At 58.2% G+C, this 14,057-nt stretch overlaps 4 protein-coding genes across 4 annotated transcripts; 2 read left to right on the top strand and 2 right to left on the bottom strand.

Annotated features, from left to right (window-relative positions):
• Positions 1-400: 400 nt before the first annotated feature.
• Positions 401-5,104, bottom strand: TRAVEDRAFT_142047 (uncharacterized protein). The gene is made up of 20 exons (XM_008036315.1): positions 4,819-5,104; positions 4,700-4,763; positions 4,221-4,638; positions 3,805-4,164; positions 3,065-3,749; positions 2,821-2,993; positions 2,752-2,763; positions 2,608-2,693; positions 2,508-2,556; positions 2,217-2,449; positions 2,101-2,161; positions 1,954-2,041; positions 1,832-1,894; positions 1,671-1,771; positions 1,545-1,602; positions 1,268-1,480; positions 1,162-1,211; positions 1,014-1,103; positions 918-957; positions 401-860 (listed from the first exon to the last, which is right to left on the bottom strand). Exons 1-20 carry the CDS (start codon positions 4,901-4,903, stop codon positions 535-537), a joined length of 3,255 nt encoding a protein of 1,084 aa, XP_008034506.1. The 5' UTR covers positions 4,904-5,104; the 3' UTR covers positions 401-534.
• A 1,936-nt stretch (positions 5,105-7,040) lies between these two features.
• TRAVEDRAFT_69338 (uncharacterized protein) lies at positions 7,041-8,337 on the top strand (the record flags this gene model as incomplete). The annotated part of the gene is made up of 2 exons (XM_008036314.1): positions 7,041-7,120; positions 7,174-8,337. The coding sequence occupies exons 1-2, from the start codon at positions 7,097-7,099 to the stop codon at positions 8,335-8,337; spliced, it is 1,188 nt and encodes a 395-aa protein (XP_008034505.1). The 5' UTR covers positions 7,041-7,096.
• A 745-nt stretch (positions 8,338-9,082) lies between these two features.
• On the top strand, positions 9,083-10,431 carry TRAVEDRAFT_34449 (uncharacterized protein; the record flags this gene model as incomplete). Its single annotated transcript, XM_008035479.1, has 7 exons — positions 9,083-9,219; positions 9,274-9,329; positions 9,385-9,494; positions 9,551-9,754; positions 9,809-9,825; positions 9,879-9,926; positions 9,978-10,431. 7 exons carry the CDS (start codon positions 9,083-9,085, stop codon positions 10,429-10,431), a joined length of 1,026 nt encoding a protein of 341 aa, XP_008033670.1.
• Positions 10,432-11,627: 1,196 nt separating this feature from the next.
• On the bottom strand, positions 11,628-13,696 carry TRAVEDRAFT_69336 (homeobox-domain-containing protein). Its single transcript, XM_008036313.1, has 4 exons — positions 13,335-13,696; positions 13,169-13,270; positions 12,484-13,099; positions 11,628-12,402 (listed from the first exon to the last, which is right to left on the bottom strand). Exons 1-4 carry the CDS (start codon positions 13,534-13,536, stop codon positions 12,078-12,080), a joined length of 1,245 nt encoding a protein of 414 aa, XP_008034504.1. The 5' UTR covers positions 13,537-13,696; the 3' UTR covers positions 11,628-12,077.
• Between the last annotated feature and the right edge of the window lie 361 nt (positions 13,697-14,057).

Genomic DNA, 14,057 nt, shown 5'->3' with positions numbered 1-14,057 from the left:
TTATTCGGACCCGCCCCCTTCCTTCCCTCCCGGGGACCTAGAGGCGACTTGCCGCTTGTTGTACTAACCATTTCCTCTGGTTTTGCCCTAGACAACATCCGCACTGTACAACACCATCCGCATGGACTTTCTCGTCATCACTGTACTACCCTCACACTCCTTCCACCATCTCCTATCTATCGCCGTATAACGGCATCTACCCCACTTCCAGGGACACCTCCCTCACTGCGTACGCTCCGCCCATGGAGTCCGCCACCCTACCCACCGTATGATCATCCCGATATCTCACACAACGTTCGCACTGGCTGCGGCGCCCTTGTATTCAGTACATCATTCTGGAAATGACAACCTCATCATAAGAGCTCCGGTTGCCTCGGAGGTTCCTGTCTGCCACCGAAAGGATCAAACGAATGCGCATTCTACGATTATGCGAGTGTGTATATAGACAAGAGAAACCGCCCCAAACGACCCAAGAAGAACCCCAGCGAACACCAAGTGGACGCTTCTGCCGCACGCCAGCGCATCGCGACGCACTCAGTCGCTGTCCGTATCCTCCGGCTTCGGACCGCCGAACGTGAGCCAGTTGAGCTTCCGGATCCTCCGACGCTCCTCCTGTGCCTTCTGCTGGTTGCGCGTGATCTTCTTCTTTTTCCTGATGGGCGGCGTGCCAGTCCCACTGGCCTTGTCTTCCGCACCACTGCCCGCGGGCGTCGCGGCGACGGACGCAGCGGGGGTCATCGCCTTGGCGGGCGTGTTCGCGCCGCTGCCCTTCGGCGACTTGACGTTGAGCGGGTCCTCGATGATGGCAGCCTTGCCCTTGTGGGTCATCCGGCCAGCATCGACGTGCCAGATCTCAGGGCCTGGGGCACACGTAGGTCAGCTACTGTGGTCATGATGTGTGGTCCGGATTCACTTACAGAGCGAGGTCACGAACTCCTCGTTATGGGAGATGATCACCTAGAAGCCCGCACGTCAGCCGCGGCACAATTTATGAGCCGGTAACCTGTACGCACCACTGCGCCAGCCCACTCCTTGATGGCCACAGCCAGACCGCCGAGCGCCTCGCGGTCCAAGAAGTTACTAGGCTCGTCCAGAACACAAATCTGCGAAGGATTGCCGTCAGCATGATTGTGCGGTGATTATGAGGTAGCTTGAACATACCTGGGGGTTGTTCCACAAGCAGGCTGCAATGACAAGCTTGATCTTCTGACCTGTGAAAAGTTGACTGTCAGCAAATGGATCGTACGTCATACATCTTTGCACATACCTCCCGAGAGACCTGAGATCTCGTTGTACTGCGCAATATCTCCGTCGAGACCAATGTCCTCGAGATGCTTGCGGACGATGTGCGCGGAGGTGTCACGCTGTCCGGCACCCTCGCGCGAAGACTCAAGGTCATCGAACTGCTGCACGAGCTTGGTGAAGCCCTTCTCAAGCAGCTCCTCACGCGGGATCCAGGTGTTGAAACGATGGTCCAGGCCTGGCAAAGCGCATCAACGTATCAGCTTCACGCTGTTTCAAACTCAACGGATTTTGAAGCGTACCTCTCCACTTGACTTCGTACTGAAGCGACTTCTTGAGCTTCTGACGACCCATGATCATCTGGCACGAGGAGGACAAAAAGGTGTCAGCGGATACGGTCATGTCACAATGGCAATGATGAAACGTACCTCAAGTTTACGACGCTGGCCGTTCTTTCCGACAAAGTCGGTGTCCATGATCGCTTTCTCCTCATCGGTGAGAATACGAGTCGCCTTCTCCAAGATCTCGCCTATTCACGACAAATTGATTAGCGTCCCGCACAGTGCATTATGCGCAGGAATATACCCACGATCGTGTCCGTCCTGGAATCGCCACTGGATGTATTGAATGGGCGTTTTCTCAAGGTGGCGCTCTGTAGTGCAGAGACTGCGTGAGGCGATGTCATCAAATGCAACATACGACTTTGCGTACCGATATGATGCGTAGCGTGCTGGGAGACATAGCCAATACGCAGTGCAGGGTGCTTGTACACCGTGCCCTCTTGCGGCACAGTCTCGCCCTAAAACAGATGTATGAGTGGGCCGACATCGAGCAACTCGTGAATTTGACATCACGTACAGTCAAGAGCTTGATCAGAGTGGACTTTCCAGCTCCATTCGGTCCCACGATGCCCACTCGACTGTGTCGGAACGTCTCAGCATGACATCCGAGAGGCAAAGGATCACTACGCATACCTTGACAGGGACAGGGCACAGCTGACGTTGAACAAGCTGGGTTTCGGCCTCCCAGGGTACGTGAAGGTACAGCCCGTCATCTTCAAGATGGCGCGCGTACTGCTGCGCACACCCATTAGGGAGCCTGGCGGGGGGAAGGAGAATTTGACTGATGTAGCGGCGAGCGTGTAGTAAGACTTCGCCTCCGGGTGGTTAGCTACGAAGGTCGACAGGTTCCCAGGGTAGAAGACGAGCTGAACGGGAAACGATCAGACACCTAGGCATTGCCATCCTATTGAAATCTGTCCAAACCTTCTTGGTCTCGTAGTGAATGATATCGGTCGTGACGGTGTCGAGGAATCTACGAGGTTATGTCAGAGAGCGGTTGCGATCGGACATTCGCTATACGTACCCAGAGTCGTGACTGATGATGAGGCAGGTGACGTTCTTCTGCGCCATCAGGTAGTCCTGCAGCCATTTGACGGATGCACGGTCCAACTAACAACATTCCTTTCGTTACAGCAGTGCAGTCCACCAAATCTTGATCAGCACTTACGTGGTTAGTAGGCTAATTGCACAATTCGTCGTCAGCGCCGGATGTGCAGCGGGAGCATTGAAGGCTTACCTCATCGAGCAGGAGGAGATCAGCGTTGTATAGCATCGCCCTCGCGAGCTCAAGCTTCATCTTCCATCCCCCGGAGAGACCGCCGACGTTATCAGCCTGTCGCTCATCATCGAAGCCGACCTCAAGGAGCTGATCCCGGATCTTCGATCGGGGCACACCGGCCAGGGCCTTGTCTGTTTCGCCGACACGGAAGACACTGAGTATCCGACTGCGAACACGGAAGTCTGCTGGATGCTATGCTTACCTGACGCGACGAAGTCAAGAATGGAAAGAGAGGTGTCCTCGCCCTGCAGCGAGTGCTCGACCATCACGCAGCGCAGCTGGTCCTGCGGCGGGAAGTTCTCCACCTTTCCGTCGCGAAGCTGGCGCATAAGCGTGGACTTGCCGGATCCGTTCGTTCCGAGGATACCGTAGCGACGGCCACGGAACAGACGCAGACGAGTGTGAGACAAAAGCAACAGCGCGCCATATGCCAGGGAGAAGAGGGTATCGCAAAGCAACTCTCCTTCCTCGGAAGAGCCGGTCTGGGTGGTCGCGTATTTGGCCTCATCGACCGCCAGGAAGTGTGAGCGTACACGGTCTGCGAACTTCGTGGAGTCCACGGATCCGCCGGCGAACCAAGGCTCGAGGGGGGCTCCAACGCAGCGTTGCCACACTTTGGTCTCGGTGAAGTTGCGGGCCTGGACCACGTCCGCCAAAGCCCCGGCGCTATACTCAAGGACTTGCTTGAGAACGGGGTGGCGGGGAACACGAGGCCCGTTGGGCGAACCGGACGAGGGAGCGGCCAGCTCATCGGGGATGAGAGTGAGCAGCGTGTTGAGGATTTCGGTAGTCTCTGCCACAATGTCGCGATGCGCGGGAGGAGGGCCATCCTTGGACGCGCCTGACTTCTGAAGAGTGAAGAGAGCACCTTCGGCAAACGCGCGGACCTAGGAGAGCATCAAGGTAAGACATCACTCTTATCAAATGGTCACAGGAACTTACCTCGGGGAATGCAGCACCCTTGGCAATCTTCTCGACACCCTCAACAAGAGGGCTCAAGTAGGTGGCCGCAACAGTAGGATCGCGGACGAGCTTGACCAGGTTGTCGATAACGACAACGGACCGGCGCTGGACCTCCATCGAACGATCGTTCAGGGCACGGATCATGAGCGGAACGAGGACGGCGAGAGCGGGCGCAGTGACCTCCGCGACGAAGGTGGTGTTCGAGAGCGCCTTGATGCAAGCAGGCACGGAGTCGGGGTCAGACATGCACTTGACGAGCACCGGAATATGGGGGATGAGGTCGGGGTTCGCCAGAGTGGTGCAGAGCGCCGTCGCGCACTTCATGGCGGCGGAGGAGACCTGGAACGGCATCAGTACACGGAAGTTTATAATTGGGCTTGGTCGGCCGGACTAACCTCAGACTTCGTGTCGTGCATAGCGCTCTCGATCTTGGGGATAGTCGTGCCGAGCTCGTTGGCGACGGCGTCCCGAGCAGAGTTGACGAAGGCCTTCATGGCGTCCAGGACGCCGACCTTGGTGCGCCATTTGCCCTTGTCCAAGATATCTTCCAACGTCCGGAAGACGATGCGAGTAGATTCGGGCGGGAAGAGCTTCAGGATTGCCTTCGTGGCGGAAGCGGCGGCGGCGCGAACGACCTCGCCCTTGTCCATGTACAACTCAAACAGAACCGGGAGCGACTTGAGGAAAAGAGGCGCACAGGGCGCCCCCAGGACCGTCGCGAAGGAGTGGAAGGCAATGGCGGCGCTCTCGCGCTCATAGCCAGACTTTTTGTTGGTGGCGAATTGCTCAAGGGTAGTGAGGATGTTCTCATCGCTGAAAGAGCCATGTTGATTAACGTCAGGGCTGATGCACTTGCAGAGGGCGTAACACTCACGTCAGGTTTTCAAAACCAGCCTTGTGGACTTCGCGGGCCAGGCGATCGGCGGCAGCCTTTGCGTCTACGCACGCGGGTTATCTGTCTGCAATCGCATGAACGTTTGTGGGGATACTCACCAGGGGCGGTGGGCGCAACGCGGAGCGCATCTAAGAGGGGTCCAAAGTGGGAATCCGGGGCTACAGACATGGCGACAGGAGACATTCTTGAAGATACAAGTGATACAGTTGTGGGTTCCGGAGCAGCTGAGAATCTATGCGAGCCGTGAGATTACTGGTGTGTCTCGTACAGTGCAGAAGGAGGCCCGGAGAGGTATGATATAGCCCAAGTGTTCGAGAATGTGATGTTCCTGGGTGGATCTATGTGTGAGACGGTGAGCCCAGAAAGCGGAGGGGGGTCGTCGTCTGGAAGACGGCGCTGGGCGCGAGTGGGGGTGCGGTGCAGAGAACGAAAAGTTGAGAAAATTTGGATCAGCCAGTGAGCAGTCCCGATTTGGAAATTGCGGGGAAATCAGCGGGCAAAATTCCGACACTTTGAATCAGCCAATGAGTAATCCTGATTTGGAAATCCCGGCTAATCAGCTCACCGTAACTGTGGCTTTGTGCGCACTGCGCACTCCTCCCAAGTTGGACCTCCAACTTACGTCGGCCTTGTAAGCGTATCCACAGCTTTGACATACGTATAAGCGTACACTCTGTCGACATGTGCGCACTGGCTCTCAAGTACTCACGGTTCGGCCCTAATATGTTCCCAGCTGCGGGGGTTTTCTTGTTCGTAGAAGGGGCATCAGGAGGCTACCTTTCGCGGTCGTGGTTGCGCCGTCGTAAGCTGGATGATTCGGAGATGCGCGTTGGTATGGGTAGGCGGGGTTGGGAAGGGACTGGGGGATCCAGAGGTGGGATGGGGATACTAGTTACGGGGGTAAAGGAAGGAGTAGGTTTAGTCCTCGCAAGTCCTCACGGCCGTCTTATACTTCGTTGATGCATCGATGATCTTCTGGTCTTCTGAATAGCTTCCTGTCATGTCTTCTGGAATCACGCGTTATGCTTCCATGAGCTGTAGTCGATGTCCAGCTCGCCGACGAGGGGTCGATCGAATACTATACAGTAGTGACACGTACCACGTGACTCACGCACTACGCGTCTTAAAGTTCGACGACGCGCAGAAGTACAGCCGCGTCACCTTAGCACTCGACCACGACAAGGTCATGAGGTGTGTTCACTTCCTTTTCGCAACATTCGCTTTGTTTACTGACCACGGTACAAAGATGTCTTCATCACAGGTAACACGATCCATTATATATCTTTTTTTCGATTACGACAATGCTAAGTTTCTTCATTACAGGTGATGTATATGACCCGTATTCGTTGCCAAGACAGAATATCTCAAGATGTTGCATGAAGAGGGACCGGCCGTTTCTGAGAATACTACGGCCTCTCAAACAGTTCCTTTGTGAGTGACACGTTGGGCTTCGATGCAAGCGCGAAGGGACGCGCATACACCCACAGAAATCACGCATATAGGCGTGCACGATGCGCATACATCCATCCAAAATCAAGTCATGATGTCGTACCTCCTCGATCCTATCATGGCGAATGCTCCAAACACCTCAAAACTTTCATTCCTTCCAAGTTCACTGCAATTGAGTCTGTGCGGTTGGAGCGAATTGAAACACAAGTTTGGCTTCAGGCATGAAGCTCGCGTCGCGCTCGGGAACCCCAGTATAGGTGCGCTACATATTGCCTAAAAAAAAGTCACTTCGAACCTCTTCAAACACAGCGTTTTAGTCGAAGACTGATCCAGCGCTACTGATCCGCAGTGACCACAGATAACGCGAGATAACCCCCGCCACCGATTATTCCGGCCCAGTTTGTCCGACGAATCCTGAGGGATCACTAGTCTGCCCTCGACCATCATCATCTCAGCTCCGCCACAGCTTTGCCTCTCAACGACGTTGGCGGTGTGTACACCGTATATATAGGGCCGCATTCTATTCCTGGAACCAACGATCACGTCCAAATGACGAACGACCGTTATCTGCGCAGGGTGCATATGGGCTGCGCGGTAGGCGGCACTTCGTCGCATGATGCACACACGGTAGCCGCGCACATAGCCTCGGTGGGAGCAAAGTTGCGACACAACCCATCTTAACTCCAGGTATCAACGCCCTGTCATGCACCCAAGTAACCATGTGCGCTCTTCGAGCGTAACCGTTCGCGCCTCAAACTCACATATGGCTAGTCGCGCTTCTGCTGATAGTCTTCTGCTGATAGACTCTGGGCGGTCCGCACTATATGAGCCGCGCTCTGCGCATACCTGCGGGCGACCGTCCCCCCCGACTCACCTAAGCGGCTGCTCACGGATCCCTCGTTGCCTCGCCGGTCTACTCATGCAATCATGCAATCCTCAAGCAGCACACATGTAAGCAGCACGACTTTCTGCACCGTCTAGTACTCAGACTGACATCTGCACAGAGATTGGCGAAGCGCAACACCGTGCTCGACCCGCCTCTCATTGCAGGCATCGCTGTCGTTGTAGCGCTTATCAACATTGTCCTTGCCCTGGCTTGGTTTACCTGCCGCGGCCGGCGGCAGCTCAAGGCGCACAAACGTCGTATATCGGGCCCCGTTGACGTCGAGAAGTACCAGCACAGTGTCGCCTTCGCCGTTGCGACAGGCGGTGTCCCGGGGACCATCCACACGAAGGCTGGTGCTGGGGCAGGCGACCGCAAGTCCTACTTCGAGCTCATACAGGCCCTGCAGCGGCAGCCTAGCACGCCCTCACCGGTGCGGTTGTCGCGCGGATCGTCTCAGGAATCTGCGGACGGCCGTCGCCTCTCGGACTACGTCTTGCGCCCGCAGGATATCAAGGAGCTCAGTGGCGTGCCGAGGTACCCGAAGGCAAAGGGGCGTGTCCAGGCCTTGCGACGGAGCGTGTTAGTCGTGTCGCCCAACGGATCCACCCTCACACGCTCGAATTCCCTCGCGGAGACAGCGAGTGTTTACTCCTCGGCGTCCGCCCCGCTGGATTACCACGAGCAACTCTTCCGTGCGCAGCCGTTTGCGCTCAACCCGAGCGCTCCGACGAATCCACCCGGTTTTGAGCACTCGCTTCCCAAACCCCCGCCTCCGGCCGCTGTACCGCAACCAACTCAGGCGGCCGATGACCATAAGCAGCGCCTTTCCTCCCCTGCTCAGACACCCGCAGGCCACCGTCGCCCGAGCCACCCAGATGTTCCCTCCACTCCTTCGGTGTCCCCCACGTCCACAATGCCACCCCTTTCTCCCCGTCTCCGTTCCCGTTCTCGCGCCAACTCCAACCCCCATGCGATTGCGCCGCAGGTGATGTGGCTGCAGAAGGACGATGCTGCGCGACCATCTCCCTTGGTGAGGCGACCGAGCTCGGTCTCATCGCTATCCATGATCTTGGCTCTCCACCGCGGTGCCGCCGCACCCGCCGCACAGGAGACCTCAGTTGCACCACTGAACGTCCGTCGGCGATCGAAGGATGTGTTGGCAGGCCTCGCAGCTGCTCCCGCGCGGCCAGATGCAGACGCGGGACCGACCATCCCCGCACGGTCACCACGGCGACCTGCCAAGGCTGCCTCATCGTCGGTCGAGGACTCGGAATCTACCTAAACGGAGATGTACTCTCGATCGATCGATCGTTGTCCAGTTACGCGTGATATCTCGTTGTACATTTGCTTCTTGTCTGTCGTTGTACTTTGGATGGACCATAGCCTGTATCCCTAGTGAGTGTATGTACACTCGTTTGTAAAGCGGCTTGCCTAATGCCGATTATTATCCAGCTCCATTGGTTGTTAGTGAAGCATCTGTACTCCGTGAAGGCGTCATCTCTCCAGTGATGCAGGTTGTAGATCGGGCCCGGCCGACCGCGTGCGACGCCACCGACGGCGGTGCACCACCGGGAGTGAGCAGGAGTGAGCTGCACTCTTTCGAGACCTCTCTCGCAACCGTGTACAATTCTGAAGTTCTCTTTAGACCACGCGCGAGCTGCACGACAACACCACGAACGCACAGACAGGCTGAATACCACCATGCGCGCGCTCTCGCGCATAGTGAGCGGTATTCGCGAGGCGGGATAGTAGGCGCCTGCTAACCGACGGCACCGCCCTTAAGCATGGGATGATCCCGGATGATTGGAAGTCCGAACGGGGCGGGTTGAAAAGCCTCCGTCGCGAGTGCGCTCTCCTCCAGGACGACCACCGCGTCACCTTCTCTATTCCGCCTCCGCCCCCCTCTCCTCCTTCGGGACCCTCCTCTCTCTACCCTTCCCTGTCTTTCCTCGCAAGACTTGTCGGTGCTCCTCTTTCTGTCTTTACGACCCTGCTCTCGTTCGGTCAGCTCCATTCTCGACACCGCCATGTTCTCGTCTACCCTCTCCCTCGCCGCCCTCGGCCTTGCGCTCATTGCACCCACCGTCGTTAACGCTCACGGTTACATCCACACCTATGAGATTGGCGGCACATCCTACTCCGGTTGGCTCCCGTTCTCCGACCCGTAAGTCCCACTTTCCGCGCTGTTCGGCACGAGAAGTCAACGGAACAACACCAGTTATGAGAGCCCCGTTCCGAGTCGGATTGAGCGCAAGATCCCCAGTGACGGCCCTAGTACGTACATGCTCTATTTTAGATCGCCGATCCACCGTTTAACGCGTGGATGTAGTTCTTGATGTCACTTCCTCCGATCTCGCCTGCAACAAGGGCGGCGAGACCGGCGTCAAGGCGATCGCTACTGCTGCCGCAGGCAGCAAGATCACGTTTGACTGGCAGAGCGTACGTTCCGCCCAAACGCCCCATTGAGTTTGACCAAATGCTAATGCTTACTTTAGTGGCCCGCGGACCACATGGGCCCTGTCACCACGTACATGACTGATTGCAAGGGCGACTGCTCGACCTTTGATGCTTCCAATGCGAAGTGGTTCAAGATTGACGCCGCCGGGTACACGAACGGCCAGTGGGCTGCTACTCAGCTCATTGCCAACGGCGCCAAGTGGACCAGCACCATTCCCAGCGAGCTCAAGGCTGGCGAATACGTGAGTACTCTACACTAAAATATGTGGGACGTGTTCTGATCCATATGTATATAGCTGGTTCGTCACGAGATGTACGTTGTTGGATCATCTTGAATTGCGTTTCATGAATCTAACCATAGAACAGCATTGCACTTCACGATGCCGGCGCGCCCCAGTTCTACCCCAGCTGCGCGTATGTACATCATTTGTGCGACTTCTGACCCACATACTGATCGAATTACAGTCAGGTGAAGGTCACCGGCAGCGGAACCCAGGTCCCATCTGGCTCCTCCCTTGTTTCCATTCCGGGTCTGTACACCATCGCAGAGTTCCCCGACATCTGGTCCGACAGCTTCAAGAGCTTCTCCATTCCCGGGCCCGCGGTCGCCTTCAGTGGCTCTGACAGCGGCTCTGGCGACTCTGAGCCTGCCAGCACATCCTCCACCCACGCCTCCACTTCTTCGGCGGCCTCCCACACCGCCTCCTCGACGCATGTCTCCACCTCCGCGGAGACGTCCGCGCACGCCTCGGCGACGTCTGCGTCCTCCCACGCATCCTCCGTTGTCCAGACTTCCTCGGCCGCGTCCGCGTCGAAGCCCTCGTCGACGGGGACCGGACGGTGCTCCTCCAAGACCAAGCGCGAACGCCGCGGCATGGTCAAGCGCCACGTCTCCCACCAGGCCAAGCGTCACCACTGATTTCTGTTTCTTCCTTGCGTACGTGACTTTCGCCGCTTCGGAATCTGATTCCATTGGGCCCCGCGCTGACCGCCGTACTCCGTCCGTCTGTAGGCTCTTGGCTATCTCGAGATCTCGATTTGCTTTTGAGAAGCACTGGTCGACGGGATCTCAATCGATGTCGATATGGACGGGTTGACTCCCCTCCGTGCGCTGCTCCCACCGCCCCGGGGATAGAGTCCTCGCGCGCGGGTTGCTTCTGACGTTATTATTGCCTCGCTCTGCCTCTACGGATTCCACACGATATGTATCGGTGCTGCTAGCCCGCACGACTGCTCGACGATTGTACCGGAATACAACGCGCCTTGTTCATGTTCCGAACCTTCTGCTCCGTCCGTGTGTAGCCGTGCCCACAGTCTAGAACGTGGACGGGAGGCTTCTCACTGCGATCCACGAGAGATCGCCGCTGGAATGCCAGCGGTACGCGTCCGTAGAGCGTGTCACAGAAGCAAGGGTCGACCGAGAGCCCGCTCCTCGAATGCGCACGCGTGCTTTGTGCGCCGTGCTTCGCATGGGGCGCCCGTGATGCAGTGTGCCCGCCGTGGCCACACACCATAGGCGGCGCTTGGCGGACGCACTAGTGAGTGGCACGATACACGATGATACATCGACGCTGTGTTCCCCGGGCCCTGCTTCTGATGCCAACTGCTCCCGCTGTCAGCGTGCACGGTGCGGGGTAGGGCGTGCTAAGCGAGGCATGGTAGATCCGGGAGCCTAGATTCGCTCGCGCGGGCGATAGACTTCGCGGGCGGCGCGACACAGGTTACCGGGGGTGTGGGAGCCGTGCCGCCCTGGACGCGCACCGCTCGGTGCCACTCGGTGCGCGTGTGGTGTGCAGCGTGTGCGCGGGGCGACGGTTCTGCCCGTGCACGCTGCCCGTGGGCTTACGGGAGTCGATCAGCGGGCAGGCGGCCAGGAGGCGGCCTCGAGCTCGCGGCGATCCGGGTCTGCACGCGCGCACGGCGGGCGAGGGTGGTATTGCGGGAGAGATCTGCGATGGGGATGCGTATACGTACAGCGAGAAGGACGGGGCGGACAGCGAAGGAGAGCAGCAGAAGGAAGTTGCACGATTGGAAGCGGGCATATTACACATGACATAGTGGAGTAATAAACTAGGGGCGCGCCGCGGCAGGGCGAACTACGAGGGATAATAGGGAGAGAATACGTAGGGTACGGTGAGGTAATGATATAGGCGATAAGTCAAGACGCAGCGGCAGTATACATAATAGTGTAGTCACACAGAAGGACGCGGAGGTGCGCGGGACGAGAAGGTGTGGGAGGGGACGGAGTGCGGGGGACGTGATCGTCGAGATAGCAGATGCGATGCAGTGACGGTGGGTGAGAATCGCGGCGATGGGGGGCGATAACGAGCGGAAGGATGCGACGGAACAAGGTCCTAGGGAGCGAATGTCACTGCGCTGCGATACTTACGTTAAACAAGAGCCAGCAAATAACGGGGCGGCGGTGGGACGCATGCCAAACGAGTGGTGATGCCGCGCGCGCGTGGCGCGCCTGGCGGTGCACGAGAGAGAGAGGATGTGGCCCGCGGCCGTGCATGCGCGGAATCGTGGCCCGGCACGCGAACGCGAAGTGCGATGAGGCCGCGATTAGAACCCGGGGCGGGGAGAGAAGCGGCCATGTCTGTGCGGTTCCTCCTCATGGCTTCTCCGATGGGAAGACGGGCTGGGGGATGGGTTTAGGCGGCCGGAGGGGTGGTGCATGCCTCCCATGTCGCTGGACGGGCGCGACATGCTGTAGCCCGCCTGGCTGATGCTTGCAGGCCCCATCGCGGACGACGGGTGGCCGCCGAACCCTCCAGAGGGCGTCACGGACGCGGACCCCGGGCCCGTATATGGCTGGCTCGTCGTGGGCGGAACGCTCGCTGCGGCCTGCCGCGTACTCTGGCGCATCGCTTGCCGCTTGTTCTGGAACCTGTTGTGCGCGTCGCGTCGGCAAGCGTCAGCCATCAGTCAGTTGGCGAGCTGCAAACGCAGGACAAAGGCGGGGACGCACCATATTTGCACACTTCGTGCCGACATCCCCAGCTTCTTCGCGAGCTCTATGCGTTCCTCGGTGGAGGGGAACGCGGTGCGGTTGTATGTTTCGTTGAGGACCCGGAGCTGCTCAGCGTCGGCGCGCTTGCGCTTCTTCTTCACGGGTTCTGCCTGCGGTTCGGGGGCGTAGGACGTAGGCTGGACTACGGAGGGGACACGGGGGTATGGAGAGGAGCTGTGGCCGACGCCAGGCCGCATGGGGGCCGACCTGTCTACCATCGACCCGCGCCTTTGTGTGAGGCCCGAGGGCGCGTCGAAAGGCGGCATCGGGATGGATGGGGGGAGCTGACGAGCATCAGGAGCGTTGGGGTAGAAGCTGTTTTGCTGCTGCTGGTGCTGCTGAGGGAAGGGAGCGTAGGTCGGATAGCCGCTGCTGGGCGAGCGAACTTGGCCTGCTGCCGTCATTGGGATGTGGGGGTGCATCTGCGATTGAGGATTAAGTGGGGGTAATGTACGGTCGTGAGGGTTCCCGATCATGTTGTTCGGCGATGAGCGAGATGGGTATGAGCCGTAAGGGGTCTGTGCTTGGTATCGGGGATCTGATGAGAAGGGCACGCCTTGCGGATGAGGTTGGGCTGGGTGGCAGGCAGAGCGGAGGTAGACGTCATGAGTACGTGAAAGAACGTGGTGGACGGCATACGTACCTTGATTGACTGGCCAGCCGGGCTGACCGTAGGGCGCTATGCTGGGATCGTTCCGAGGCTGTAGGGGATCTTGCTGGGGAAATTGATGAGAAGGGTCAGGAACTGCATTGAGTAGAGACGGTTGAGTTCATTCATACAGTATAAGGTACTCCGAAGGAGAACAGACCTGGAGAGCGTGAGGTTCGAAACGGCGCAAAAAGAGGAGGCAGCACAGTTCGCCCACCCTGTCCGAGATGAAATAGTCCGCGTCGGGAGCCGTTGTTATTGTTGTTGGCGTTGTTGTTGTTGCCTGTCGGGGTGCCTCTTCGGTTGGGACGCGGGAAACAACCGTAATGAAAGTGGTCGTCCGGGTGTTGCTGATTCGACATGGAATATGTGAAGTGGGCGATGTTGGGATCGTCGGAAGGTCCTCTGGGCCTTCAATTTGTAGTCGAAGTAGGCGATGAGGCATCCGGCCTGCGCATGGCCAGCCCCCTGAGCAACACTGGATTGCGCCAGTTCACCACCACAACGCACGTCGGACGGGGGGAGCTGGAAACCAGCCGCGGCTACCGTCAGGCGTGTTGCAGCACACCTCGACCAGTCAGCGCGGGGGGTGACGTCCAAGAACACGAGGCAAGGGTAGTGGGCAGAGCGTGCCTCGGAACGACAGAGTGTTGCTAAAACGGCGAGATGGGGAGAGGCTATGAGGGGCCAACGTCAAGACTGGGAACTAGGGGGGCGAGATGCGAGGATGCGTTTTCCTGCATCAGCAGATGGATCGGTGGGACGCGCGTTTTACGGACGAGGGAAGCGTCCGGATGCACGTCTAGGGATAGCGCCAGAGTATCAGCTTTCGCCTCGTGTCTCCCTGCCGTGCTGCATCACGGTTGGGGGACCTGTTCGGCGA

The sequence above is a fragment of the Trametes versicolor genome (assembly GCF_000271585.1).
Source record: "Trametes versicolor FP-101664 SS1 unplaced genomic scaffold TRAVEscaffold_2, whole genome shotgun sequence".
Taxonomy (NCBI): Eukaryota; Fungi; Basidiomycota; class Agaricomycetes; order Polyporales; family Polyporaceae; genus Trametes; species Trametes versicolor.
The sequence above is the reverse complement of the archived record's forward strand: the minus strand, read 5'-3'. Positions and strand labels throughout refer to the sequence as shown.

What these genes read in the sequence shown, in the direction of transcription:
- TRAVEDRAFT_69336 (XM_008036313.1), bottom strand. Translation starts at nt 13,536, where the DNA reads ATGTCGAATCAGCAACACCCGGACGACCACTTTCATTACGGTTGTTTC. An exon ending in TCGAACCTCACGCTCTCCAG is followed by an intron (nt 13,271 to 13,334) that starts GTCTGTTCTCCT and finishes TACTCAATGCAG; the next exon opens with TTCCTGACCCTTCTCATCAA. An exon ending in GCACGAAGTGTGCAAATATG is followed by an intron (nt 12,403 to 12,483) that starts GTGCGTCCCCGC and finishes CGCGCACAACAG; the next exon opens with GTTCCAGAACAAGCGGCAAG.
- TRAVEDRAFT_142047 (XM_008036315.1), bottom strand. Translation starts at nt 4,903, where the DNA reads ATGTCTCCTGTCGCCATGTCTGTAGCCCCGGATTCCCACTTTGGACCC. An exon ending in TGCACGACACGAAGTCTGAG is followed by an intron (nt 4,165 to 4,220) that starts GTTAGTCCGGCC and finishes ATGCCGTTCCAG; the next exon opens with GTCTCCTCCGCCGCCATGAA. An exon ending in GCCAGCGTCGTAAACTTGAG is followed by an intron (nt 1,603 to 1,670) that starts GTACGTTTCATC and finishes TCCTCGTGCCAG; the next exon opens with ATGATCATGGGTCGTCAGAA.